This window comes from Pelobates fuscus, chromosome 10 (genome assembly GCF_036172605.1).
Source record: "Pelobates fuscus isolate aPelFus1 chromosome 10, aPelFus1.pri, whole genome shotgun sequence".
Classification (NCBI taxonomy): Eukaryota; Metazoa; Chordata; class Amphibia; order Anura; family Pelobatidae; genus Pelobates; species Pelobates fuscus.
The window spans coordinates 24,816,972-24,844,272 of NC_086326.1; the positions used below are offsets into that span (position 1 = coordinate 24,816,972).

Sequence of the window (27,301 nt, forward strand, 5' to 3'; positions counted from 1 at the left end):
CTGAGAGGCCTCTGAGACAGTCTAGCACCTAGGAACCGGATGCAAGATGTTGGCAGGAACAGCATATACGGAGAGACATAACCAAGTTGCTGGGATTGTGTACCGAAACATCTGCACAGAATATGGATTAGACCTGCCTAAGTCCAGATGGGAGATACCACAAAGGGTAGTTGAGAATGACAGGGCTAAGATCCTGTGGGACTTCAAGATCCAGACAGACAAGCAAGTGCTGGCCAACCAACCAGACATCATGGTGGTAGACGAGGAACCAAAAACTGCAGTCATGGTGGATGTGGCAATACTGAGTGACTATAACATCAGGAAGAAGGAACATGAGAAGGTGGACAAATACCAAGGACTTAAAGAGCTAGAAAGGATGTGGAAAGTGAAGGCAGTAGTAGTAGTCCTAGTTGTAATTGGATCACTCAGGGCTGTGACCCCTAGGTTGGGGGGGAGTGGCTTCAAAAGAATCCAGGTGGGACATCTGAGATCACTGTCCAGAAGAGTGAGTTCTAGGAACAGCTAAGATACTGCGCAGAACCCTCAAACTCCCTGTCCCCGAGAATGAGGAATAAACATATCACCCAGGAGGGTTGAGAATTTATATATATATATATATATATATATATATATATATATATAATACAAATACACACACCAGGCAAGCCATAAGACTTGCTTTTACTACAGAAACCTCACTTTAACGGTGTGTATGTGTGTATATATGCTATAGTATCTGGTCGCTCCACAGGTTTTTTTATCTATTCTATCAATCAACCAATCCATCTATCCCAAACAAAAACAACCTGTGGAGCGGCCAGATACTATACTATAGCAGCATATGTCAATAGAAAAAATGAAAAAATAAAATTAATGTATGTGTAAAATTTTCCTTTCCCAGGTCACGCAGTCATGCGAAAATGGGTCCTGCTGTCTGACCCAGATGACTTAAATTCTGGTGCAAAAGGTTATCTGAAAGTCAGCATGTTTGTTATTGGGACTGGAGACGAACCCCCAGTAAGTTTTTAATTTTCTTTTACATAAGTGTTTACAATCATGATTCTTGCAAGCCACTAACTATTTCTGATAATGCACAGATTTTAGATAATTTCAATATGAAAAAATTAAAAATGGCCATGCAAATGCTTCAACGCAATTAATATAGTGGGGAGGGACAGGGGGGAATAAAAAGCATTTAATAAAAATAAAAAAACACACCGGGAGACTTTCTTTATGATGTGTGAAAGCCATGTATATAAAAGCCAACCCTTTACTTTTGAGAACGCATTTCCTTGATGTCCATTTTCACGAATCGCCTAAATGTCGAAATGCGCGTTGGGCAGTTATACAGTATGGTGTTGGTCTAAGGAATATGGGACGATATGCACCAATACTTTATTGATCTACTTATTAGATTTTAGATTTTATTTTATCTTTTCACCGTTCTCAATCTTCTCCTTTGGTTACTAACTGTTATAGCCGACTAGACCTACGAGATATCTCTACAGCAATTTAGCCAACTATAGGTCACTAGGCAGGAAATCTAAGAAAAGGAAGGGGGACTAGCATTTTTTTTAAGGGGTGCCCTCAAAGGCACAGCAGAGTAGGGAAGTCAGCATTTATATTTAAACTTTTCCTGCAGGGCTTTCTCCCAGCTCTAGTATCAGACTTGCTACTTTGTTGTCTCTCCCCTCCTGGCTAATTGGTTATGCTACAAATGTACCTCTATCCTTTTTGTTACTTTAACTTTAGCCAATATATATCTTTTTTTTTTTTTTTACACATTGTAATGCATGGTGTGATCATAATGCCATCACATAATTAATTTTATTATTGTTTTTTTGTTACATTTTATTCATTTTTTTTTTACTATTTACCCATTATTTTTTAGTAGGAATCTATTCTCCTATTGTAGTTATTAATTATACCCGTGATCAAGTACCTCAAATAGAATATTTTAAATGATTAATGAAGTTATATTTTACCTGGGTTTCTTTCTACACTAAGGATTCATCTACTAAATGGTTAACTCGTGTTTCTTTTGTTTAATTATCCATTTTCACAAAGTACAACTGCAAGCAAGTTTTACTTCTTGAAAATAGATAAAAATCCAAATGAGTGACCGTGACTTTTTTGCACATTTATGGCTGTGCATCCTAGCAAACATGCATTCAACAACACAAGGTAGGACGGATATTGAAGGCCTATTGATCCAAGGTGAAAATACAGTCTTAAATTGTAAATTCTTCAAAATGCCAATCAAATTCCTCCTTAGATCAGCAAACTGGCATCCCACATATATTTGAATATTCTGCTTTTTCCCCCGCACAAAAATATGCAGAAACCTTGTTTATAAATCTTTATGGACTCTGATAAAAACAGTCAGAGCATTACATACATGCAATGGATGGGTTATATGTTAAACATTTGCTATGTATATATCTGTGCAATATGCTTTCTGGGCGCAAGATTTCTGCATACCCAACAGATGTACGGTAGTCTATGTTGTCTTAGTGTCATTGTTTACAAATGAATTAGCATTTTAACAATAGTGCGTGCAAAGTTGGCTTGTTCCCATTTTAATTTGCTTTACATACGATTTCTTCTAACTGACCGATATTGTAGTTTTGTTTTTGTTTGGTTTTAAATGTGTGTTTGGGGTGTTTTCAGGTTGAAAAAAGAGACAAAGAGAGTGAGGCTGATGATGTTGAAAGCAATCTCTTGTTACCAGCTGGAGTGACACTTCGATGGGTTACATTCCTGCTTAAAATCTACAGAGCTGAAGATATTCCGCAGAGTATGTAACAAATTCCTGTAAAACTATTAAATAATATAAAAAAAAAAAACTAACATTATTTCTAAATAAATGGACCTCTGGTAATGTGTAACGCATGCTTTTATTGCAATGGGTGTTTCTCCATTAACTCTGCGCATTTTAGATCTGGAACTTTAAAATCTTTGAAACAACTGTATTTTGCGATTTTGCTCAATTGAAACTTCAGGGTATGGTTGTGAAGCTCTATCTAATACAATGTATAAACTTATTAGAATTCTGGCAGCTTCAAAGCCTATATCAACAAAGTGTAGATCATAAGTTGGTTAATAAAATATGCTTTTACTATCCATTGCACATAATGTATTTAAAACTCTTTTTAGATGTATCATCTAGACGCACACAAAAGTCCATAACAGATAACATTAAGTTCAGACCTGCAATATCCGTGCCCTTCAAATTCATTCGATAGTATGAGGTTCCCACACCCAAAATGTACATGTTCGAGAATGTTATAATTAAGTATTTTTTTTATTTTATTAGTTGTATTTGTTAAAAGGAACACTATATAGCATACGGAATCCAAACCTGTATTCCACTATTTGCAGTAAAAAACTGAATAATACATTTTACTTAAATTGTTCTACTGCTTGGAGTCTCCTCTGGAAATACCATCCCGGTGGTGTCTCCTCCAGGGTTCTGCTTGTAACGGACCGTTTTGCTCACCAGAGGTTAAACATTTAGGCGATATTCCCCTTTCCAGATGCACAGGCAGCTACTGTAAGCACCAATCTCCCGAACCGCAAACTCTACGAATCCTGGAAACAGCCGAACAGGAAAGCCATACGAAAGGGTTACACTCCTGGCAGTCAGCATACAATCCAATTCCCCCAATAACGAGACCACACTTCGGTTTGAGGGTTAAGCAGAATCTGACTGTCCTGGCACATACAGTCTCTTTTATTCCCAATCCACAACCACAGTACAGCCCATAGGGTATTACAGAACAACCAACCAATCCGTACAATACACACAGACACTCCCACACAAAATCCTCCCCTCTGCCTTTGATATGATTACTGAACACAATGGGTAATCTCATTATCACAGGCAGAGGAATACAGTTTTTACACAATATTTTTAACTTCTAAAATATACATGTCACAAACATAAAACATACATTTTCATAATCAGCATGCGAGAAATAAACACATACTCAAAAATCAGGGCAATCGGTTCAGGGGTTAAAAAGTTAGATGGAAGTCCTATATGACCAACCGCAAGCACATTTTCCTGCCCAAAACAGTTCCATAGATTTGGGCTGTGCGGTCGGTCTATTTCAGGCTGAAAAAATGACTAAGTGCCATTCGAACGGGACTTAGTCTCTGCGGCTGCAAAATTATTGTGGGAGAAGGTAAGGCTCAGTGGTGTTCGCGGAACTGTGTAGCCGATTTCAGTTCCATGAATGTGGCTACACATACCGCTGACCGCATGGACTGACCCAAGATGTCAAGCGTCACATGACAAGTTTCACTTGGTGGCTGCATAGGAAGTGTCTCTAGAGGCTGTTTGCTTTGCAGATAAGGATAATGTGGCGTATTTAGATATGTTGAGTTTTAACAGAAATGCATTGGCTAGCTCGTCTTCAAAATATTGTAGACGTTGATTTCAGGTTTTTAGCGGATTACTTATTTTTTCATCTCTCAAATAACTTTAACGTTGTCTTATCCAGTGGATGATGCATTCGCACAGTCAGTGAAGGAGCTGTTTGGTGGAGAATCTGACAGGAAAAATTTGGTCGACCCATTTGTTGAAGTTTCTTTTGCTGGAAAAAAGGTAATTTTACATTTTGCTAGTTCCAAAAAAAAATCAAACCAATTTATAATGTGCGCTTACTGAGAAATTATGGAGAATTAAAAAATGTACCTTTTCAGACTCCATAACAGTGAATGAAGATTATGAAGTGAATATTTTTCTTCCTTGTTTTGAATAATTTGGAGAGGAGTTTTCACTGTTTGAACGAGCCTCCTGCTCTGATTGGTTGCCGGCTCCTTGCAGCAACCAATCAGTGCTCCCTCGTGCTGACCAACCAGGAGAATGGCGCGAACCTAGTTTGAATGCGCGCTCCTTCTCCCATTGGTTGGCACAAACGTCCATGCGGCCACCGGGGTCCTGTGGCCGTGGGACCTACTTCCAGACCCAGGGATTCCCTGTTTGCGCGCATCCCTCTCTCAGGTGGATATCCCCATGCTGGTATCCACCTAAGAGAGAGTCTTCCTGGGCAGCCACGAGCCTTGCCTTGTAGCTTCCAGGTAGGGGTGTATAAAGTGTTTATAGCTTTGGTGGGAGCGGGTAGGATGATTTCCCCCCTCCCCCCCCCCCCCAACACTGGGATAGAAGACAGTGTGCACAGGTCGGTTCGGGATGCAAATGCTCCTCCTGGTGGGCGTTCGGTTAACGAACCGGCGGCCACCCAGGGGAAGCACGCGCCGCTTGTTTCCCTTACGGTCTTCGGATTTTTACACCTCGCTAGTGAGGTGTGAACGTTCTAACCACACGTTCTAAATGGAGTATCGGGGTGGTCCGGCGTATGGGGCTCCATGCGCTGGAGCACCCCCATGTGGTTAAAAAGAAGTTACATGATTGAATGGGAAAATTACAGAAAGGGGGGTGGGAATATTAAAAAGGGAAAACATACATTCCAGGAGAGCACATCCACACATAGGAGAGGGCAATTCACAGTTGGGCAGTGGTCCCGTTACAGCAACTTATCTTCCAAAGTTACACTATGTTACTACTTGTGGTAAAGGGGAAAATTTATATCTCGTCAGCTTTGGTAACTGTAAATTCATTCAAAAATGTTTTTCTTACAGATTTACATGAACATATAGACCACTTCTTCATCGCAAAAAAAGTCTGTAGTATCACAGTGTATAGCTTTTAAAGAGGAAACCATCATTTCCCAGAGTAATTTTATGATAAAAACAAATAACACAAATTATAGGTGATTTGCAAGGTTTTGTTCAGTTACGCAATTTTCAATAGAAATTATGGTTTCCCTTCAAATATTGCAACACAAACTTGTTCAGTACAGTGAGTGTGTTTTTTCTCCCAATATTTTGTGACCACCTAAACAAAACAATTTGTACATATACCATTCCCTACTAAAAGAAGCTGTGTGGCATTCCTCCTCCTTAGTGACTGCATTTTTTTAATATCTTATACCAGTGCTTTTCTTAATTTTAGAATTGTTAGTTATTGTTGGTTGTTTTGCTCAGGCTTTTCCTAGTCTAGTAAGATGTATATCTTTATTTTAGGTTTGTACTAGACGAATAGAGAAGAATGCTAACCCAGAATGGAACCAGGCTGTTAACCTTCAGATAAAGGTATGAATTCATTAAACCTGAAACATTCCTGTCCGAGTTGCATGAGAATGTGCTGTACTGTCTTATATTAATTGTATTGTCTGTTTCTTACAGTTTCCTTCAATGTGTGAGAACATAAGGCTGACTGTTTATGATTGGTAAGTTTTCAATAAATGCAACAAAAAGTCTACCAGGCCTGAACAATCTATTCGTCAAGTTCCATGCCATGTTGGGTAAAGGTTGAAAAGCACAGAAAAAGTAGTTCCAATGTTAGCCATAATTGAGAGGTGGTGTTTTTTTTTTTTTTTTTTTTTTAGAACAGCAAGAGTAGAATATTTTCCCTAATGCAAGCCAGTTATTTCCATGCCCAGTTTTATTCTACAATCCACCAACAATATCTTTAATTCCGAAGCAGCAGGTTGGATTTTTTTGTTTAAGTGTAGAATGGGACATTTTTATTTAGTGCTTGGAGAATTTCTCCTAGAGAGTGACCCCTGGGTTTGAGGAGAGCTCGAAGCACCATCATTTCTACAGCTAAGTGTAGTGGTTATGGTGCAGCTAGGCCACCTTCACTGTCTTATGGGTTTTTAATTTTTTTTTTTTTTCTTTTCACAAACTAAAGTGGCTTTCTTGGAAATGTAAATTCCACATCAGCAAGTATTAATTGTATTAAAGACAGGAGACTCAAATATTATGCAATATCTCTCTTTACTACTCAACCAGCAGCAAATAGGTAGAATAAACATAATGCAACCAAGCATGCTAACAATCGAACATTAGTAACCAATTGGCATGGACCACACATAATGGAGAGTGTGACCCCCCCACAGAAAACACTTCTTTAGAGCTACGAATAGCATAAAGATCAGGAACTGTAGAATGTGAAGAAAGATAGTCCAAAGATCATTGTCAGTGTTGTCCATAAACTGTAGAAAAATAAACCTGCAGGTGGGTTCATTAGGTGGGATACTATTTGCCTCCCTTCTTAAAGTTTTCAGATAACAAGTGCTGGGAAAATCTGGGAATGTTATAGCACACAGGAAGCTCACATTATTCAAGTTTGAAGATAGAATATAATTATAATATGGTGTTTATATATATATATATATATAATGTGTGTTTTGAAAGTCGATTTAGAGGACCAGTCAGCTGCTTTTAGAATGTCAGTCAGAGAACCTCCTGCTTGAAATACTTTGGTAGACATAGCCCCCTCCCGCCCCGCTCCTGGTGGAGTGAGCTCTGAATTGAGAGGTGTAAATCCATAGTCACAGAAGTCTGACCCATCTAGCTAAAATCGAAGAAACTGGAAGATTGGGTTTACAATATGACATAATAAGTTGCAAAAATTAAGGATTTCTAAGAGAGGAAGCCGTGGTTTCATATGCTTTTGAAGTTATTTTTTTTTTTTTTTTAAGATGACTTAGTATTTCTATATATTTTTAACATGAAGGTATAAGGACAGAACTTTGTTTGTTTGAGTAAGATCAAGGTCTCTAAAGTTAGATGCTCTTTTGAATGATACAAGCCCTAGTTAAACCATTTAGATGACAATTGTTTTAAAGGCAATAAATCAGTATCACCTCAAGATTCAATCATGTTAAGTATATTAACATCCCAAATGGATTGATATTTAGCATTAGGTGGTCTTTCAAATTGTATTCCTTTCATTAATCTGCACATTAATGAGTGTTTTCTGATCGGTAACATGTCTATGGGATTATGATTAGCTGAAATAGCTGAACGATAAACATTTATTGTATTTTTAGCTTTTCTGGAATAAAAGTAATGCAATATAAAATTCTATTTAAATGGGCTTGCACACGATCCAAATCCTGTGCTGTACACCAATGAATCCAATATAATGTTTATTGCCAATAAAGTTCTTGGATAAAGATGTTCAATTTGATATCAACATCTGGATCTGAACGCCAGCTAAAAAAATGTGGAAGTTGTCAATTGAGACATGATGCAAAAAGGTCTATGTGAAGTGCACCCTAAATCGATACAATTCTGGTGAAAGATCAGAGGATCTTGTGTCCAGTCCCTGGAATAGACTAAAAAGCAGGAGTTCCAGTCTTCGACTGTGTTGGATAATTCCAGAAGATATTTAGCATAGTGTTTCTGCTAAGTCAATAATACCAAAAATCTATTGCAAAAAGGGCTAGAGGTTTGGATTTCGTTTCCTCCCTACTTGATTTAAGTATTGGACTGCGGAGATATTCTACATCCACAATAGGGCACAATAGTCAGTTTTATTGACCAAGCTTTTTATGGTGAAGAAACTTGGTAATCATTCTAAACAATTCATGTGTAGGAGGGATTTGTCGGTAGACCATCACCCTCCTGTGGACTGTGAATCACATCTTTTTCCCAAACCTAATTAACTGGCTTCAAATTCTTTTAAAATGGGAAAAGAACCAAACTTTTCTCATTCCAATTTTGTAGCCATCATAAGAGTTCTTCCTTGGTGTCTGGATCGAGAGGTATTTTACCTGAAGAGTAAGCCAACAATACAGGCTATGGCGCCGACAGAGATCAATCTTTTGTTAATAACGGAGTTGATTTCTTTCCAAATAGTTTTCATTTTGGTGTCCAAATTTGGAGAAAATGGGAATGTTTGCGTCCTTATGGTATGTGAGAAGAAAGGGTTAATTAGTATACTAAACTTTTCACGTTTATACACGCATATAGTCTCCAAAGGCTATTTGAGCGTCAGAAGTGCCAAAACCAGACCGAATTACAAAAATAAACAAAGTTTGAGTCATCTCAGACAAATTGGCGCTACTAGCACATCAAAAAGTGTTAAAATGGACATGTTTAAAACATGAGATTTAAAAAAAATGGAGGCGACCATTCATAACTGTGGTAAAATGGTCACATATAAGGTGTTAATGTGTAAAATGGATGGTATGGGGGGCGGGGCCTAACCGCCAAGCTGAGCGGACGCAGGAAAGTACTGCTCCTGCTCTTCCAGGCACATATTGCCAGCTACAAGCCACAAACAGCCCTTAAAAGCCACACATGGGCCACCAACTGCGAGGTGACAACAAGGGGCATGTATCGATACCGAACAAGCAGCCTACCCTGCATAAATCCCCAATGCGACACCCAAGGCCTACACACGTGGCAGGCACGGGGGAGGCGGCCGCTCCCCTGTTGCCCACGACGGCTACAATCTTGAATATGGGCCCTCGTTCCCCCCCCTATGGACCGATGGGGGTTATCTCGGTCCCGGGAGAGCCTCACCAGACTGACTGGCAACGTACCCAGACGAAGTCCACTGTCCTCAAAATGGCGGAAACCGCCACCAGGCAGAGTGACTCGGCTCAGGGGCTCGACATCCACGCAAGACTGGATGCTGTATTCGCAGCTTTCTGGAAAAAGCTGGAGCAGAGAGAACGGCAGGCAAGTACACAGACCCCAGAAGGGTGCTCACCGGTGGCACTGCCCGCCTACTCTACCCGGAGAAGCTTACCCCGACCGATGAAGCAGAGTTACCAAAGGCACCACAGACGACGCCTCCACCCACCTGCAAGCAAACGCACGCGTCCGTGCAAGGAGACGGCTGATATCTGCCTGAAGCCAACGAAACCCCGGTCCAGCCTACAGACACAGCTCCATGTGGGTATCCTGGAGAACCAACACCCCTACTTACCTTGGCTTATACAGACAGAGAGAGCAAGCCATCAGGCCCCGTCGGGAAGGCACACCTACGCTCACTCTCCTCAAGCCGGCGAGCAGACAGGCCTCATACCGGAACTCTCTGCACTGCCCACCCGGGGTATAGGCTGAACTTAGCAAGGACTGGTATGGGCTATACTCCTGCAATGTTTTTAGCACCTTACCAGTCCTCCGCTTTCCTTCTCCCCTTGTTCGTTTTAAATATTGTGGGGTTCCAGCATGTCTAATATAGCTAATAATATTACATAGCCCACCACATTAAAAACCCCAACGTTAAATTGTGGACAGACCGTGATCCGTAATGTGGACTGTAAACCCAGATCCCTAGCTACTCACATCCCACTGTTGCCTTTTTTTTTTTTTTTTTAATTCTTTATTTTTGCACGTGCATATAGTTACAATGGATCCTGCATCGCCACAACAGCGAATGCGAGGGTTGCAGAACATTTAATGATACATGTTGAGTAGCATCGAAAACTGGTAAAGATATTACTTTGCATCATTTGAGGGTTAGCACGAATTTTTGTAATCAAGGTATTGTAGTTAGTTAAACAGTTAAACATAACCAAGCAATGACGAGTAAGCCAAGCAGCCATTGTAGATATAGGCGACCCGAGTAGATTAAAATGATATTAAAACGGTATGGCTGAGAAACACAAAGGTTAGGCTCATTAACCTGCGGTTGTGGTTTCATGTTTGGCACATTTTAGTAAGTATTACCCTTACGTGATTATTAAACCATAAGCAAGTTACAGTGATAATTTTAAGCGATGAAGCTGTGCTATGCCTACAAATGTTAATAAAACAAGGGTTGTTATAGCGCTTACCTATTCCACATGTTGCCTGTCAGGCTAAGTGTAACACAGGCAGTTTATATAAGCAATCAACTATTATATCCTATTAACTAGGCTGTCATGCAAGCGCTATGGCATACAATGTGGTAAGCTATCCATAAATCGCTATCCATAGATCTCTGCATAGGTCATGAACGTAAGATTGGTTGAAAACACAGGAAAATAAAATTATAACACAGATCCGGGATAGCAACATGGAGTCTGCTGGTCCATCTCAGACCCGCTCAACCGATGCCCCTGGGTGGTAGGAGAGTGTCCCGTGAGTGGTGTCTGAGGAGAGACTTTGCGGGGTAGTCGCATCTCGCCTGTGAGCCAGTGTAACGGGAGCAAGGGAGGTCGGAGTCTCCAACCCAGGCATGCATGCTGGCCGGCGCCTTCATCTCACGAACTTTAGGTGTGTGATTAGCCCGGTCCATCTCGTTAAGGGGATAGTAGGGAACTTTGGTGGCGATGGTCTTCTTGTGTGGTCGACGCCTTGGCTTACAACCTCTTGGGGCCCGCTGTCTGGGTGGGCTAGGTCGAGTGTTGCTAGGTGCTGGTAGGGTTGCTGCGCCCAGGGCCGGCCTCACCTCTCCATGCTTTTCTCTTTGCTCATTTGTTGGGGTCAATTGTGGAGTGGCACCAAGTTTAGCTTCCAGCTTAGCCCAGAAGCGCGCAAAGATTTCCTCCAGCCTCTGATCAGAGCCCGCTGAAGAGGCCTGCAGGGTCGGGTTCGGGTTTCGTCCCTGGTTTAAGTGTGTGTCCGCCATCTTGGTTGGTTCCACGTGGCTGGACCGACAGCGATGAGGCAGCGAGGCAGGTAAGTCTGCTGGTTAAGTGGGAACCGGGATGACCCCCCCGGTCCAGAGGGGGGGGAAGCAGGGCACTTGGAGGTCTCTGCACCAAGGTCGTGCCCAGCCGCACCGGGAAGGAGAGCGGCCGTCTCTCCCGCCCAATGATTCCGCTAGGCCTCCCTTAGTGTCTCGGGTGTAGCTGGCCGTCGGCTCGTCCCAGGTCCAACCCTAGGCTCTCTGGTGACAGCACAGGACGGGTAAGTCCCGGTGAGAGCTGGATGAGAGTGCCCTCGGAGGCTTTTTAGACAGATTACGCCGGATTGTGGAGGAGCTCTCACAGATTTCGTCCGACCGCCATGATGGTCAGGCCCCGCCCCCCCCACTGTTGCCTTTTAACTTGTCCACGAGAGAGTGGTGGGGCCACCCTGATAATATCAACAATGATATCTATATCACTAAGCTTGTACTAAACTTCTGTTCCTTAGAATTTCATGTTATAACTCTTGTCATCATCTCTACTACACAAAAAACAAAAAGTGCAACATATCTTGTCATCTACATGTATACCAAATGTTATGCTATTTACAACTATGCCACGTACTATTGAAGCCTAGCATGATCTTGTACGGTGCCCTACTGTGTTAGGCTTAGCCTGTTAACTATCAAGCAAGCATATAAGCTGTAGCAATTCTGGCTTTAGTACAAATATAAATGTTTCCCTTCTCAGAAATGCAGCACCATTATGCACATCATACTCTTAAAAGTAACTAGCTCAGTTATAGGACTGGCTCTGTTGTAGGCACGACTAGCCTAGCATTTCTACACTGCACAAATAGCAAAATACAGCCTGTTACCTTCATGTTTTGTAGTTTTTGATATTTTCATATATAGTATGCTAGAGAGCTCAGGATCCGTAGCCAAACTACCCAGCATGTAATGCAAGTGTTTATTCTCATTTATACTATTCTTATTGTCAGCCAGTGTAGCCTGATTATTATAATCTGTTGTTTTATCGTTCTACTTAATTTAACAAAAAAATTGTGCACGTTTTCTCACTGCCTTACTGCTTATAAGCTATGTATTTTGTCTCCTGTCACAAGCTGTTGGGGCGTGACAAGTCGCATGTAATTACCTGCACTTCAAAAATAAAGAATTTAAAAAAAAAAAAAAAAAAAATGGATGGTATATCAAACCGGGCAATATATATCATTTAGCTAGGAAGATCATTATACAGGTATAAATACTTAATTGTCCAGGTGGGGGTCACGCCATTTATTATGTATTGTACATGCTGATTGGATATTAATGTATTATTGTTGGCATGCTTGGTTGCTTCATGGTTTTAATTTGCTCTACAAAGTTTATTAATCCCATTTTGCTGCTGTTTGGGTAGTAAAGAGAAATATTGCATAATATGAGCCTCCTGTCTGCAATAAAATTACTTTTTGTTTTAGTACAACATTATATCTGCAGCTTATTTCTGAATTTATATATATTTTGTGCTTGTATGTATGTACACAATTGTAACCTATTGATGTCCCTAAATGGCAATAAATTGAATGAATTAATTTATTTATAGTTTAATGTGTTGGCTTACACATTACTTTAATTCCTCCCTTGCTGTGATGTTCCTTAGTTTCGAAAGTGCTGGTCCATGTCGGGGTTAACCATGAATTTCTTACAGGGACAGAATTACGAAGAATGATGCCATTGGAACAACTAATCTTAGCCTTTCAAAAATTGCTGCTTCTGGAGGAGAGATGGAAGGTAAGAAATGTCTCCTTCTAAAATAATGCCTGGTATTTACTAAACAAAACAGGTTCTAATGTTATCATGTTAAACACGAGCCGTTTACTCCTTCAGGATCAAGAGTTGTTTGTTTTTCGCATGTACGAAATTTATCAATTATTGTATCCATGTTCTGCAGCTAAACCTCTGTATTGTACGTATCTAGGACATGCTTTTACGACTACTGTAATATTGTAGAAAACTTATAAACACAAATTATGAACCTGTATTTTATAATATCAAAACATAAGTGGGACAGTATCTAATTTGTTGGCAATTTGACAGCACACGAATTGAAGATTATGCTAGCTTTAGTGTACTAATAATCTTAATTTTAGTAATGACAGGAGGTGAGTATTTTGCATAATCTCTTTACTAGCTCCACAGCAGCAAAGAAACACACAGAGAAAAAAATAACCAATCACAATAGAGTAGGATGTACATGAGGTATCGTGACCTAAACACTTCTTCTTTCAGACAGCGACTTCAAGCAGAAGCAAACATATAACAAGCAATAACAACAACTCCTAAATCCGAAGGAGCAAACTTCCAGAGAATTCCACAAAACAATCAAAACGTCTTCACGGACGAATCAAACGGAAAATGAGAATGTGTGACAGGTTTAGACAGTCATGAACGTTTAAATCCAAGTAACACACAGTATACATCATTTCATAGTAGGAACTTGTAAACTACAATCTGATAACTGAACAACAATCATATAAAACTCCAATGACCGTTCCAAGCCAATGGAAATAAAATCATCAATGTAAACACAAAACATTAAGAGCCCGACCTACCTTAGACCAGTGAGACATATAAGGAAAGTGAACAGAAAGGGCAGGATAGCTTCAGGGTGCCAGACGCAGAGTCGATTCCGAATCCTAAGAAGTGGACCATCCACTACGAAACACGATTCCAGCCGGACCACAGAGAATCGCGAATGCTGACGCAGTCTTGAATTCTCTGAACCAAACAGTATATCATCCAGGTAAATAATGGAACACATTCCCCATACGTATTTGATCAGACTCTATCAGACTACCATAGTAGCAGGCAATGCTCACAGAAACCCCTGCATGGTTGTAATCTGAATAGTGGCCAAATAAAATAGACTGGGGCTCACCCAGTAAACAGAGGCTGCCACAGCATGCCTCCACTCAGAAGCACACACATAGTAGAGGGCTCACCCCAGGTGCACAGGGTATGAACCATTCAAGTGTTGACCACAGCCCTGATGTAGTGCACTAATCTGTGCTCAAACTGTTAATTCAAGGTTGTGTGAGAAATTTCTTTAAGCAGTATGTCCTGGAAACCTTGTCCAGCAGTTACGAGGCTGTAGCAGCATGCCTCCATACAGTAGCACAGGGTAGTAAAATATATATAGTAGGGGCCTCACCCCAGGTGCACAGGGTATGAACTCTTGAGTATTGGCCACAGCTCTGACGGAGAGCATTAACCCCTTAAGGACACATGATGGAAATATTCCGTCATGATTCCCTTTTATTCCAGAAGTTGTGTCCTTAAGGGTTTAGGGGTTAATCTGTGTTCAAACAGTTCATTTAAGGTTATGGGAGAATGAGAGATGATAGTGACCGAAACAACCTTTAAAAGAGACAATAGAAACATAAAGTAATGGAGAAGAGTAAAACTCTGACCTGTCTGCTTGATGGAGCAGCAAAGAAAGAGGAAGTGATTGTCACTATACCTCATGTACATCCTACTCTCTTGTGATTGGTTCTTTTTTTTCTGTGTTTCTTTGCTGCTGCGGAGCTAGTAAAGAGAGATTGTGCAAAATATGAAGCCTCCTGACATGTTGTAAGCTTGGATAGCACGGAATATTTTAGTAGTGGTGTATCAATACTTTTTACACATCTTGTATAGTATCAGTCCTAAGGTTAGTGTTGTTAATGTTAATTTGTTTATGAGGTATATTAATTTTTTTATATATATATTTTTTGTAGAAACATATACTTTGTGTTCAGATAATTTTCTGAACTTCCCAGTTTGTATAAATATATATATATATATATATATTATTTTTTATTCTTCAAGAAGGTGTTTTTAATGCTGCTGTTTTATCCCTTGCAATATCAATATACATGGTTAATGTTGATCTCGCTTGTATTTACATTAACCTTCTATAACTGAAGTCCATGCATAAGAGCATCATTTGATCCATCCTGTAAAGCATGTTAAAGGTGAACTTCTGTAAATCTAACACATTTTAAATAAAGGCTTCAGGGACAACATAATGGGTAAACATTTAATGTATGGTAGTAATTTCACGTTGAAATCGCAAAACAAAATAAAACTGTTTTAATGGTGGCTTTAAGCCATTATGATTGGTGTAGACTACATCTCCCCGGATTCTTGGACTGTGGGAGCATTGTGGCAGTTGTAGCATTTGACATCTGGAGTACATAACCCTGGTGTAGACTGATGTGTTCAATCTTTTGGGGAAAAATGTTTTCTGGTCTTAAAATGAATTAATAAATCTTATGCCATAAAACTTTACTCCTATTAGTATTATTGTCATGCAGCCAATATTCTAGGGACTTTATCGGCCAAGAAGCCTTGTACTGTCCAATTGTAACTCCTTTACTACGTGAATCCCCATCCTTCAAGTTCCTACTGTTTACTCCATGACTTACGATCTAAAACTACTCTGTATCTATCTAACTCTGTTCGCCCAGTGAAATGCGCTGGTAGTTTAACAGAATCGTGAGGATATAATGCATTTATTCATGCTGAACCTGAGAACAGCAACAGGGACTACAAATGTATTTATTTTAACATGAGATACATTGTGTGGTTGGCTATCTCTGCCTGTTAATGAACAGATAGATCCATGCCTTTTCGTATGGGCTTTTTCATGTGAGTATATTTGTTTGTATGATTAACTGTAGCATTTGTCCCCTATCCTCTCTATTCTGATCCTTCCTGTCCTGGAGGTGTTGATTATAATATTTATGCATTTAGTCAATGTATATTTGTTCATGGTTATTACTTAACAAGCCACAAAAAAAAGACCACTCACGGCTTTTTTTTTTTTTTAATATTCTTGGCACATCATATGAGTGTAAGCACATTGTTGTTTTTTTTTTATTGCCAGATGAGGTTGGGCAAACCACTAGCAATAGTCCCCCTTGCAGTTTCTTGTGAAAATAACGGATCGATGTTTCTAATGATGTCCTTGGCCACAAAGAATGATTAATATGTTCTGTTATTAATGCATTGGGGGGTAGAGGGAAATTACAAAGATTACACTTGAGTTTTTGTCAGAAAAATTTTCTCAACAGATTTTCAATAAATGGGTTAGTATTTGGGATCCTAAAACCAGTATAAGAATGATGAACTGCAATGCTATTGGACTACTGCTTTGGTTTGGATTTTGTCACTTAACTTTGCTTCAATACGCTGAGTTTCAATGACTTGGAGAAAAAACTACTAGTATAGCTTGAGATGTCATTTGGATTTGCCCTGGCTATACATTCATGATGATTTCCCCCCTCTTCTAGAGCCAAGATCTATAAAGAATGCTATATCTATAAAGAACAATTTTTTTATTTTTTTTTTGGTCCACTTGGCCTAAGTCAATAAGTTTAACTTTAAACCCAACAATTCTTCAGCTACCAATGGAATTTGTTAATCGACCTAATGAAACAGTTGGTTTGGCATCACATAATTTAGAACAAAGTTGTTTTTCTTTTATAGGTTAAACCCCCTGTGTGCATTTTATATAAGATGTAACGTTTTAACCATTCTCTTTTTGTAATATAGAATATGACTCTACGGGAGTTGGGTCTGCATCGTCTGAAGGTTTATATCCTGGTGTGTTCTTGTTCTTGGTATTCCATTGCCCAAACTGTAATTAACACAATCTATTGAGTGCTGCTAAATATTTTTAATTTTTTTAATTTTTTTTTAAAGTAAACATATACTGTTAGACATTTTAAACATTGAAACAGTTTTGGCACTGGAGCCTATGTGCAGTGATTGCACAGTTTGAAAAAATGTCGTCTTGCTTTTTGTGCTTCTCTGTAGAATCGTGTGAATCCTTTTACCTTATTTCTTTCATTTATGTTGCAAACTGTGTCTGAGTAATATGTCTTTGTATTACATGGAAGGTGAAATGAGCAACTTTTAATTTATTCTAGAAATGTAATTGGCTATAATGTATTTTGGTAACTTAAATTTAATAGTAAATGCTAATAGTAAAGGTATACACATCATTGAACATCTATGTACAAAATATATTGTGAATGGAAAGTTAAATTAATCTAGAAGTCTTAATTTTTTAAACCCAAGCGTTTTTTCAGTTTCTAACTAAAGGAATAATCAACAGTAATTTTTTTCTCCTTTTAATTGGATTTAAATTAATTAAAACATAATTACCTTTCAAAATATGTATACATTTTCCTGGCATCATTGTTTTCACTTTGTTGAGTAAGAAATATTATTTAACTGAATTTTTACTTCTTGCAGACCACAGCTTGTGGTTTGAATTTTTGTCTTTCCTTATCTTCCCCCCAGCAGACTGTTGCAAAAGTTTAAAATACGAGATGCCAGGAAATGCTGCATATTTTAAAATTGTAATTCTAGCGATTTCATTTTTTTTTTATTACATTTCTGTGAATAACCATGAAATCAGAATCTGTTTGCTGTGACTGATGTTTAACGTTTCTTTCTAACCCTTATGCAATGGACATTCCATGCATGACATTGTGTGTTTTCTAATACCAACTGTAACTGTGCCTGCCTTTATAACACACGGAAGCTGTTGTCCTCATGGAGCTTTGTTTCAAAATATTGTATAAACAAACTAACTGTATTAACGATAAAAGAGCTTCTTGTGCTGACGTAACAGACTAAGAATATAAGTAGCATTCATGCTAATGTCATGTTGTGTAAAATATCTCTTTAAAATGCATTGCATGCCCTTATAATGTTCTAAATGTTACGCATGTGTCCAACTATGGCCCCTTAATGGTTGACCAGCTATGTTTCTCAAACCTTTATTGGGAACGTAGTCTTGCACGAGCTAGAGGGCCAATAGTGGACACCCTTGGTTCATATGGTTTAAAAAGGAGACCATTTTAATCTGTAGAGAACCTGATCTAATTTATACGCAATTTCCAGTTAAAATCAAAATCCACTTTATAATTTGGATAAAATGTTTTTAGCCATTGTTTCAAACCAGTGAACCTTCAGAATAAAATGGTCTTCTATTGTTCATGTGTTTGTCCCACTAACATTGATTTGTTCATTATAAACAGGTATGAGTGACAAACAGGAGTTTGGGTTTTTACCAACCTTTGGACCTTGCTATTTAAACCTTTATGGAAGTCCAAGGGAATATACTGGCTTTCCAGACCCATATGATGACTTGAACTTTGGGAAGGTAATTTTCTCTTTTCTTATATGCTTGTAGTGCAACCTTTTTTTTTTTTTATTATTATTTATTTATTTAATTTTTTTTTCTTCAAAATGCATTTGTTTCTCATATTCGATTGCCGTAACAATTCTGGGAAACATTGTGCAGCTTATAATCGCACAGTTCTTTATTAAAGGTTATAAGTTTGGGGTTTTGGCTTAATTGTGTTCCAAGTCCTATACATAGAGTCTACATTTAGACAATAATTTGAGATTCCAATGATAGAATAAAATAGGTATGATTTCTACTTGCCTTATTTCTATGTGCCTTATCGTGTGTGTGTGTGTGTGTGTGTGTGTATATATATATATATATATATATATATATGTGTTTTTATTAGAAATTTGCATAATAAATATTATATTAATTTCGCATATTTTTAATAATAAAACAAATTCAATTTGAGAAGATACATAAGAAAAGTAGAAACCCCACCTATTTTTTTTTTTTTTTGTCAATCAAAATTTTTATTTAACAGTAAAGACGTATTACAGGCATTTTGAATGGTACATTGGTCAGGAAGTGTCTTAATAATCGGACAGAGTATAGTTATCTTAGTACGTGCCAGAGACCCGCTTGTTTCCCCCATTCTAAAGGTAATGCTGAAGCTATGTGCTATAGTTGGTAATGCATGCTCCGCATGTCTGGGAGCAACGATTGGTTTAAACCTGACGTTGGTCTAGTGTGGCTGAACAGCGAACTGGCCTCCGGCGTTTTGAGGCTAGGCTACTGGGTTGGTTGAGGCCTAGGTACCCCCGTGTGTTTGGGTGTCTGTGCCCCCATCCTAAGTTAGGCGCGTGTGGTCATCTGGGTTGCATCCCTCCTCTCCCGCTCCCCCACAGCCTCTCTAGTTTCTGTCGTTTTTGTCCTGGTCACATGGTCGAGGGCGCGTGGGGAAGCCCCATAGAGTGTAGAACTGTGCGTACTTTTCTTGTGTTACCTAGTGGCCTAGTGGTACGTGGTCCTTACCCTTGATTGCGTTATAATAGGACTTGATTTGGTGGTAATGGAATTCATCCGAAAGCCCACCTATTTTATTATATCATTGAAATCTCAAGTTATTGTCTAAATGTAGCTAGAATGCGTCATAAGGGTTGGAGAGGTCATATTGGATTTTAAGCTAAAAGTAATTGAGAATGGACCGCGGGATACTTAACTTTACATGAAATAGTAGAATTGGTTATATAAATGTATCCGTTAAGAAGGAAATGGGTTTTGGTTGCAAACAGGTGAGTCTATAACGTACTTGACAATTTTTGCTTTCTACATTTACTTTTTCATGGTTTGAAGACCAGGTGATTTACGTCTGCAACCAATAGCAGTTGAAGGGACACTCCACTGCTCATATACAAAATAAATATCACTGTTTAGTAGCTAAACCCACAATGAAACCATTCATGTATTTAATTATGTATTCTATTCATTGGGGATATACCGGTATATTAAACCATCTGATAAAGCTCTTCTCTGCAGTCTTTGCAAGCTCACCTAGACTTTGTGTCTGTCCAATCACAAACTTCCCAATGCAGCCAAGTCTTTGCAATTGCTGTCTGTTAAGTTTAACTCCACAGAGCTAAACAACCATGATGTAACAGGAGCATTTGTGTGATTGACAGCCAGGGTGTATAACAAAGATAATTTATAAAATGCTAATTTCTGTCACGATCTTTACTTTTTGTAAAATAAAGACAAGCTGAAGTGCTTTAGGGGTCTGGTATGTCCATTCAAATGAGATAATCTGAATAACCACACATTCAATTGATGTTGATGGCAAACATGTTGGTATGGAACTACAAGACTCACAATGTTTGCTTTTAGGATGATTGCTGGACAATCTTAAAGTACAGAGAGCGTAGTGGACGCATGTAATAGCCTTCCAGCTAAAGTGGTAGAGGTTAAGACAGTAAAGGAGTTTAAGCATGCGTGGGAATGGCATAAGGCTATCCTAGTTATAAGATAATGCGAGGGACTAATGAGAGTATTTAGAAAATTGGGCAGACTCGATGGGACAAATGGTTTTTATCTGCCATCACATTTTATGCTTCTATGTTACATTGGAGAGCTAGCTGCCGGTTACATGTTGTTTGATTAACCCCCTTAAGGACACGTGACGGAAATATACCGTCATGATTTCCTTTTATTCCAGAAGTTGTGTCCTTAAGGGGTTAAACATCAAGGCAAGGCATTTGGCCAATAACATAACACATGGTTTTAACTCCCAAGTCCACCTGATCATTTTTTTATCGTTCATCTAATTTTGTATTTTATTTAGCAAAGACAACCAAAAATGTGGTCCAGTTCATTCAAATCTCATCCAGTGCCAAGAATGACTACTTAATCACTCTAGAATGGCTACTGCGATAGAGCTAGAATATATTGCATATTATCTTCTTCTTAATCGCTTTACTTGGTAAAACGTTTGGCATTCCAAATTGTTAATTTCAGTGTATGAAATGTCTTGTTTCAGAATGTTTAATTCCAAGCCATCTGTGTAAATGTTCTGCCCAAAGTTGAATTAATACAGTTTAGTAACTTGAAGCCTATGATTTAGGAACTTCATGGTAATGTCAGGGTTATTTACTCATGCTATGCTTCACCAGACTGTTCCAAACTTACATCTAACATTTGTGGTTGTTTTCTAGGGTGAAGGTGTTTCATATAGAGGAAGGGTAATGGTTGAACTTATCACCAAACTTGATGGTACTCCTAGTTCAAAGATTGAGGATATCCCAAGCGATGATCTACTTGTGGTTGAGGTAATCTATAAAATCACAGACAAGTTTTTGTTTTTTTACCCGTTAGACATCTATACCTAATATGAATAGGAACAGGGACAGGCTACATTTTTATTTTCTGAAAAAACTATTCGGGCGACACAATTTTTATTTTGTTTGTCCGTGTACAGGTCTAACAAATATCTAATGGCAGTCATGGTTAAACCTCCACAATCAAGGGGCTGGTGAAATTAATTTCGTACAAAATAACACTGACTGATTGCTTTGTTCTTCAAATATATTTTATCGTAAAGTCTGCCAGACAATCCTGGAAAATATAGTTAACGAACAGCTGTTGATTTAGCCATTAATGATTGGGTGAACTTTCCATGCTCTAGATTTAAGTGAAGCTTCAATTACACATTTTTAAGTGTTCCCAAAGTGCCATACCAGATACTTTCTAGATGGTAAGAGCCTATAAGCAATTAAGAACTCGACACTGGTTCTAGAAGGCAAACCTTTTTCTTTACCGGATACAGCACTTTTTTTTTTTTTTTTATTTAACAGGAAAAATAATGATGAAACATATATAGCCTGACAATGAAAGAAGTTATGTTAACAATTGCATTTCCTATGCACTGATATTGATTGCCACAAATAATGACAATTATAGTAAATGTAAATAACTAGATTATGAGAATCAAGCTAAAATCATGAGATAATAACAAATATGATTACCACCAGGTGTCAGCTGGCCCCGCCCCTTACCTGGCTCTCTTAATGCTCATTCTTGCATGATTATTTGAAGAGATTGTGGGTAGTTATAGTTTAGCTTTATTTCTATATTAAACTGTAACTGTATCAAGCATAGATTAACACCTCACACGCTCTTAAAACACTTACTGAAGTGCTACAAGTCTGGAGTTTGTAATTTTCTGGACAGATGCTAAAAGTATCGATTACAACAGAAATCGTCACTTTCATAAATAAGGCAGCAACACCTCCCTGGCTTTTAATAAGGTAGCAAGTAACGTATTTATATTTGCTCTAGCTCTACAGAGCTCCTCAAGTTTTTATTTTGTATATTTAGTTTTAAAGAAAGATTTATAGTTGTTGGTGACCAGAGTGTGTCTAACTATAGGCATTATATTGTTAGCAGCCACAGGTGGCAAAGTATTATAGGAAAGGCCTGCCACTTCAGGTAAAAGCCCATCCATTTTAAGTATGCCATACCTCCATGCCCCAAATATTTTCCTCCCATGCCCTGCACAGAAAGCAGTTTCATGTTTTGTTTTCTGTTGTTATTCATAGAGTATGGGTGGAGGGCCTGCCAGTAGTATTTTGGCTTTAAGGCCTCTCAAATGTAAATTTAGATCTATTCTTATATTTACCTTCAAGCAAAGCTTCTGCCATATTTATCCGTCTTTATTGAGAAAGTTATTCAAGAAACCTGTTTGTAGTACTTGCAGTACTCTGCCTCTATGCAAATAATTTTTTTTGTAGAGATCCGGATATCTCATGGTCTGTGAAGGCATCAACGAAAAATGTTGCACAAGGTTCTCATTCTTGAGTGGAATAGCAGAAATGTGTTGTAAAATTACATACCTGCGGATGTGTGAGCTTTCTTTGGAGTAAAAATGTGCATTTATGGTTTTCAATTACATGTAAAAGGTGGTCATACCGGTTTTACAAGTTCGCCAAACAATGGTTCAACATTTACGTCTGAAGAAATAATGTCATAGTCAACTACAGCAGGAAATTAGACTGATTAGACTGCAGCCATCCAGAAAATAGTTTGTTCTGTAGACTAATATGACTTATTTACTATAATAATGGTTCTCTTGAGTTGAATGATGTGGAAAATATTTTGTTCTGTAGAAATACCAGCGAAGGAGGAAGTTCAGCTTGTGCGCCGTGTTCCATTCGGCCTCCATGCTGCAAGACATTGGTGAAGCCATACAATTTGAAGTTAGCATTGGCAACTATGGCAACAAATTTGATAGCACCTGCAAACCTTTTGCTTCAACAACGCAATACAGCCGCGCTGTTTTTGATGGTATGTATTTCAATAAAACAACTTGATGAGCTGCCCCCTCCAAAACCAAGTATTAGAAAATCTAAAGAAATATAAAAGAATGTGTAAAAGACAATTAAAAGAGATCAATATTAACATGAAGTCCTGTATAAAAATGATGTAGTTACAGGAGAATGGAGATAATAAATATAGATATATATATATTAGAGGATTAAATAAAGTAAAATTTACATGTTCGTTGCCATAACTCTATTTTCTTACGGATACAGAGACTGCATAAAATAAGCGTGGCATCAGTTACTGAGAGTCACCTTTGTGGTGACCCATCACTGAACCCAACTTCTTCTTTGTAACGTTGCACACAGGGTGTAATGAGTGAGCAATTTTATTCACCTTCAAAGGACGGGGTAATTAAAATATTGTCCTATAGAAATTGAACTTAAAATGCCATATTTTGGGGAACTGTTTTATGTAAATTTGTGTTGGCAACCTGCAAGAGCCTCGAAATTTTACAAAGGTGTCACATTTTTCTCTACACAGGCAGCTACTATTACTACCTCCCATGGTCTGCTAAAAAACCCGTGGTAACACTAACCTCTAACTGGGAGGATATCAGCCATCGACTAGACATTGTCAATATTCTACTGGCCATGGCAGATCGACTGGTAAGCAATATTTGCCCCATTTCGTCTGTATGAATATTAACTTTAAAAACTCAATTTCAAATGGCTTATTGCATTTCCTATTTCTGAGATCCGATCCCTCCAATGAAGTAAATTAAACAATATAAAGTGTCTGTGTGGATAGGTCAAAACTTGATATTCCAACTGCTATTAAGATTTTGTGTTTGAGTTCCAAAATGCATGGTATTCCCAATCACAATTTTATTTTAATATTCTTTCAAGAAAATGGAGTAGTTGTGCCAAACTCATACATGCACAACCACGTAGTCCATGAGTCTATTTTTCTATTTTTATACCTGTTTAAATATGTATGTTGGGCATTCTACAAAAGGAGAAAGACTACAATAGCTTTGATTTGATGTAGGTCAAGGGTTGGTTAATCTTCTATTCCGCAAATTCTTGCCTTTATCGCCTGTAATATATTTCCAATCTGAAAATGTAGCCTACAGCAATCTGAAATGGTAGAGACTGCCTACTCAGAAGTTGTAGACCAAGTGTAGGGGGGAAAGTGACTTAAATTATGAAATAAAATAGAAATATTTTTTGTTTTTTTCATGTAATTGTACTCAGGAACTCAGCCACAGTTTGAATTTGTATCTGTTCATAAGGGGCTTTATTTGGCCAACATTGTTTGATAATTCTCTCAATATTTCAGTTGACATTTTTGTGACTAATTTGTAATCTGTGTCAACTAACACAATTTTGAACGTTTCATTTCTCTGCAGCAAACCAATATATCTTCCCTTAAATCTGGCATACAAGCAAAGCTTCCTGATACTCGTCTGGCAGAGATATGGCTCCAGCTGATTGATCAACTCATCGAAGATCTTGCGTATGTAATGTATTTTTCATTGCGCAAATGTCTTGGGGTCAACAGTTAGGGCTAGGCAAAAATTCTTCTGGGTTCACATTTTTTCTCCCTGACGAATTTGGAAAAAAATGTGAATTATTCTTGTCACTGCTTGCTGAAAAGAAACTGATCAGCTCTTTAACGAAGAAAAGTGATCTAAAAATCGTTTTGTTAAAACTAAGTAAATGGACACTACTTTTCTCCTTGCTAGAACTATAACTAGGCTGATTTGTATTTTTAAGAACTATAAAGTCTTGTATTTTGTGCAGTTGCAAAACCTTAATCCGCAACTTCAAAATGTGTGTAGGACATACCATGCTTTGTACAGTCAGAACTAATAACATGCTCACTTCCCTACAAAGTAATTGTGTTCACCTTGTATGTCTAATCCTATCAGCCTCCTGTGATTCACTTAAGCACTTAATTTCTATATAAAGTAAAAAATATATATTTATATATTTTTAAAAAGTACAAATCAGGAGTCCAAATAAAAATCAAGGACTCCATGAATTTACTTAAAAAGCCTACAGCCGAGCTTCAGAAAAGGGATTAACCCTCGAAGTGGGTAATTAGGATTCTCATATCCCTATTATTATTATTATTATCATTATTATTATTATTGCCCTTTATATAGCGCCAACAGACTCCCCCTTTACCTCTTTTAGTACTTTCTGCTTTCACTCTGTGTGTGTGTGTGTGTGTGTGTGTGTGTGTATGTAGGTGTTTTGGGGACTGTTGGACACTGGAGTGCTATCTGGAGGCTTTTATTTAGTTTGGACAATTTGACCCTACCTAGCCCACTGGCACCCAGTGTTGGCAACATATACCCTAGCACTACCCCCACCTTTTTCTCACAGTCCTGGTCATTGTTGTTACCTTATTCCCTAGAACCAATAAAGGTAGGGCTTCCTTCTCTATCTGTACTGGCAGAGTTCCAACTTAGGACCCCCTAATTTTAAGGGATTCTTTTTTCAAAATAGTATTATTTCCTATTGGTCTCTCCATTGGAACATAATTCCTTAATCCTGAGCTAAGACACGGTGGGATACATAGTGTTGCTGTTCCAGTCAGAATGTCACACAACTTGCAATTGTTTCAGTTCGTTTTAGTTAAGAATAGTCCGTAGGGGTAGATATTGTTCCCCCTTCCCCTGAAAAAAAAAGTCCAGGGCAGGAATAATGCCATTTAAAATATCTTTTTAAAAAATCCTCTAAGCCATCAGCCCTTAGTCATACCTATGAACATTGGACCAAGATTAATCTCAAGCCTACTGATGTTGCCCCAGTAACTCTACCTTCATTGAAGAATTCCATGTGCCCTAGTGAAATAGATCATGTTTTATGACTGACTTGTCTGAGGAATAGCTTCTATAAATGTCTTTTACTTTCTCTGGGCCATTATTGAGCCAAGATCATTATGTTTATTCACAATGAATTAAATGTAAGCAATCTGAACCCTTTAGGAAACCACTGCCTTCCCATGAAGGAAAGTCCAATGTCACAATGCTGGACATGCAGCTGGAGAAGCTTCGTAACAATGCTCTAAAGCTCATCATGGATTCCGCAGTAAGAATAAGAAGTGAAGCAACTGATGTTAAGGCAACTCTGCCTGAGATTGAAGATTGGAGTGAGAAATTACAGCAACTGGCCGAAGAGGTCCGTAATCCTTTTATAATGTTCCTTTCTTTAGTACAAAATGTAAATGTTTCTTCCTCGGCAGTCTTGTTTGTGACCGTATATACGGAGTTATTTGCTAAAGTTAGAATTCAAAGGGAGTTTCATATTTAAGGTCAGAATAGTCAGACTCCAAGCATAGCTGGCTTACAGAATGTTTCCTGGTTGGCTGTTTAGTAAATAACCCTGTTAATCTTTTCAGTTTTCTAACTTGTGTAAGTATGATTCTCCTGATAGAATGTTTAGTAACATGTTGATATTAGTTGCTCTCCCTATACATCATTACTCTCGCAATTCTTTCCTACTGTGCACAAGTGTTGCTTGTTAGTCTCTTTATGATTACCCTCCATTTGTAAAATCTCACCTTTCGATGGTATAAATTACCTGGAAAATATATATTTTATAAATCCTGTTTTAGCTACAAAACAATGTCCTGTCTTGTGGATAGTGTTTTGAGCATGTCATTTGACTTCTGAACTTTAATCATCTTTATAAAGTTGTAGTCTGGAGGTCTGTAAGGGATTGTCAACTTTGACCTAACTTAACAGATTCTCCAGGTCCGACATCATTTGAATATTATAAATCTATTATAGACAAACTAACTGGAAGGCAGGTTTATGGTGTTGGTATGATTGTAATTTTTATCTTTACACATATATGTGGTGTGACTTTTTT

The 27,301-nt window shown here is 38.3% G+C and overlaps 1 protein-coding gene across 7 annotated transcripts in view; it reads left to right on the plus strand.

Annotated features, from left to right (window-relative positions):
- MYOF (myoferlin) overlaps positions 1-27,301 on the plus strand; it is a 135,890-nt gene that overhangs the window by 64,634 nt on the left and 43,955 nt on the right. For 3 of the 7 annotated variants that reach the window (XM_063434992.1, XM_063434994.1, XM_063434996.1), the window contains exons 11-23: positions 902-1,017; positions 2,671-2,797; positions 4,506-4,609; positions 6,091-6,159; positions 6,253-6,296; positions 13,131-13,213; positions 17,018-17,068; positions 18,514-18,638; positions 21,314-21,427; positions 23,264-23,441; positions 23,961-24,085; positions 24,829-24,935; positions 26,416-26,608. In XM_063434992.1, the coding sequence (XP_063291062.1) occupies positions 902-1,017; positions 2,671-2,797; positions 4,506-4,609; positions 6,091-6,159; positions 6,253-6,296; positions 13,131-13,213; positions 17,018-17,068; positions 18,514-18,638; positions 21,314-21,427; positions 23,264-23,441; positions 23,961-24,085; positions 24,829-24,935; positions 26,416-26,608 (1,436 nt within the window). The remainder of the gene's footprint in view (positions 1-901; positions 1,018-2,670; positions 2,798-4,505; positions 4,610-6,090; positions 6,160-6,252; positions 6,297-13,130; positions 13,214-17,017; positions 17,069-18,513; positions 18,639-21,313; positions 21,428-23,263; positions 23,442-23,960; positions 24,086-24,828; positions 24,936-26,415; positions 26,609-27,301) is intronic. The other 4 variants (XM_063434993.1, XM_063434995.1, XM_063434997.1 and 1 more) reach the window with 2 other exon arrangements.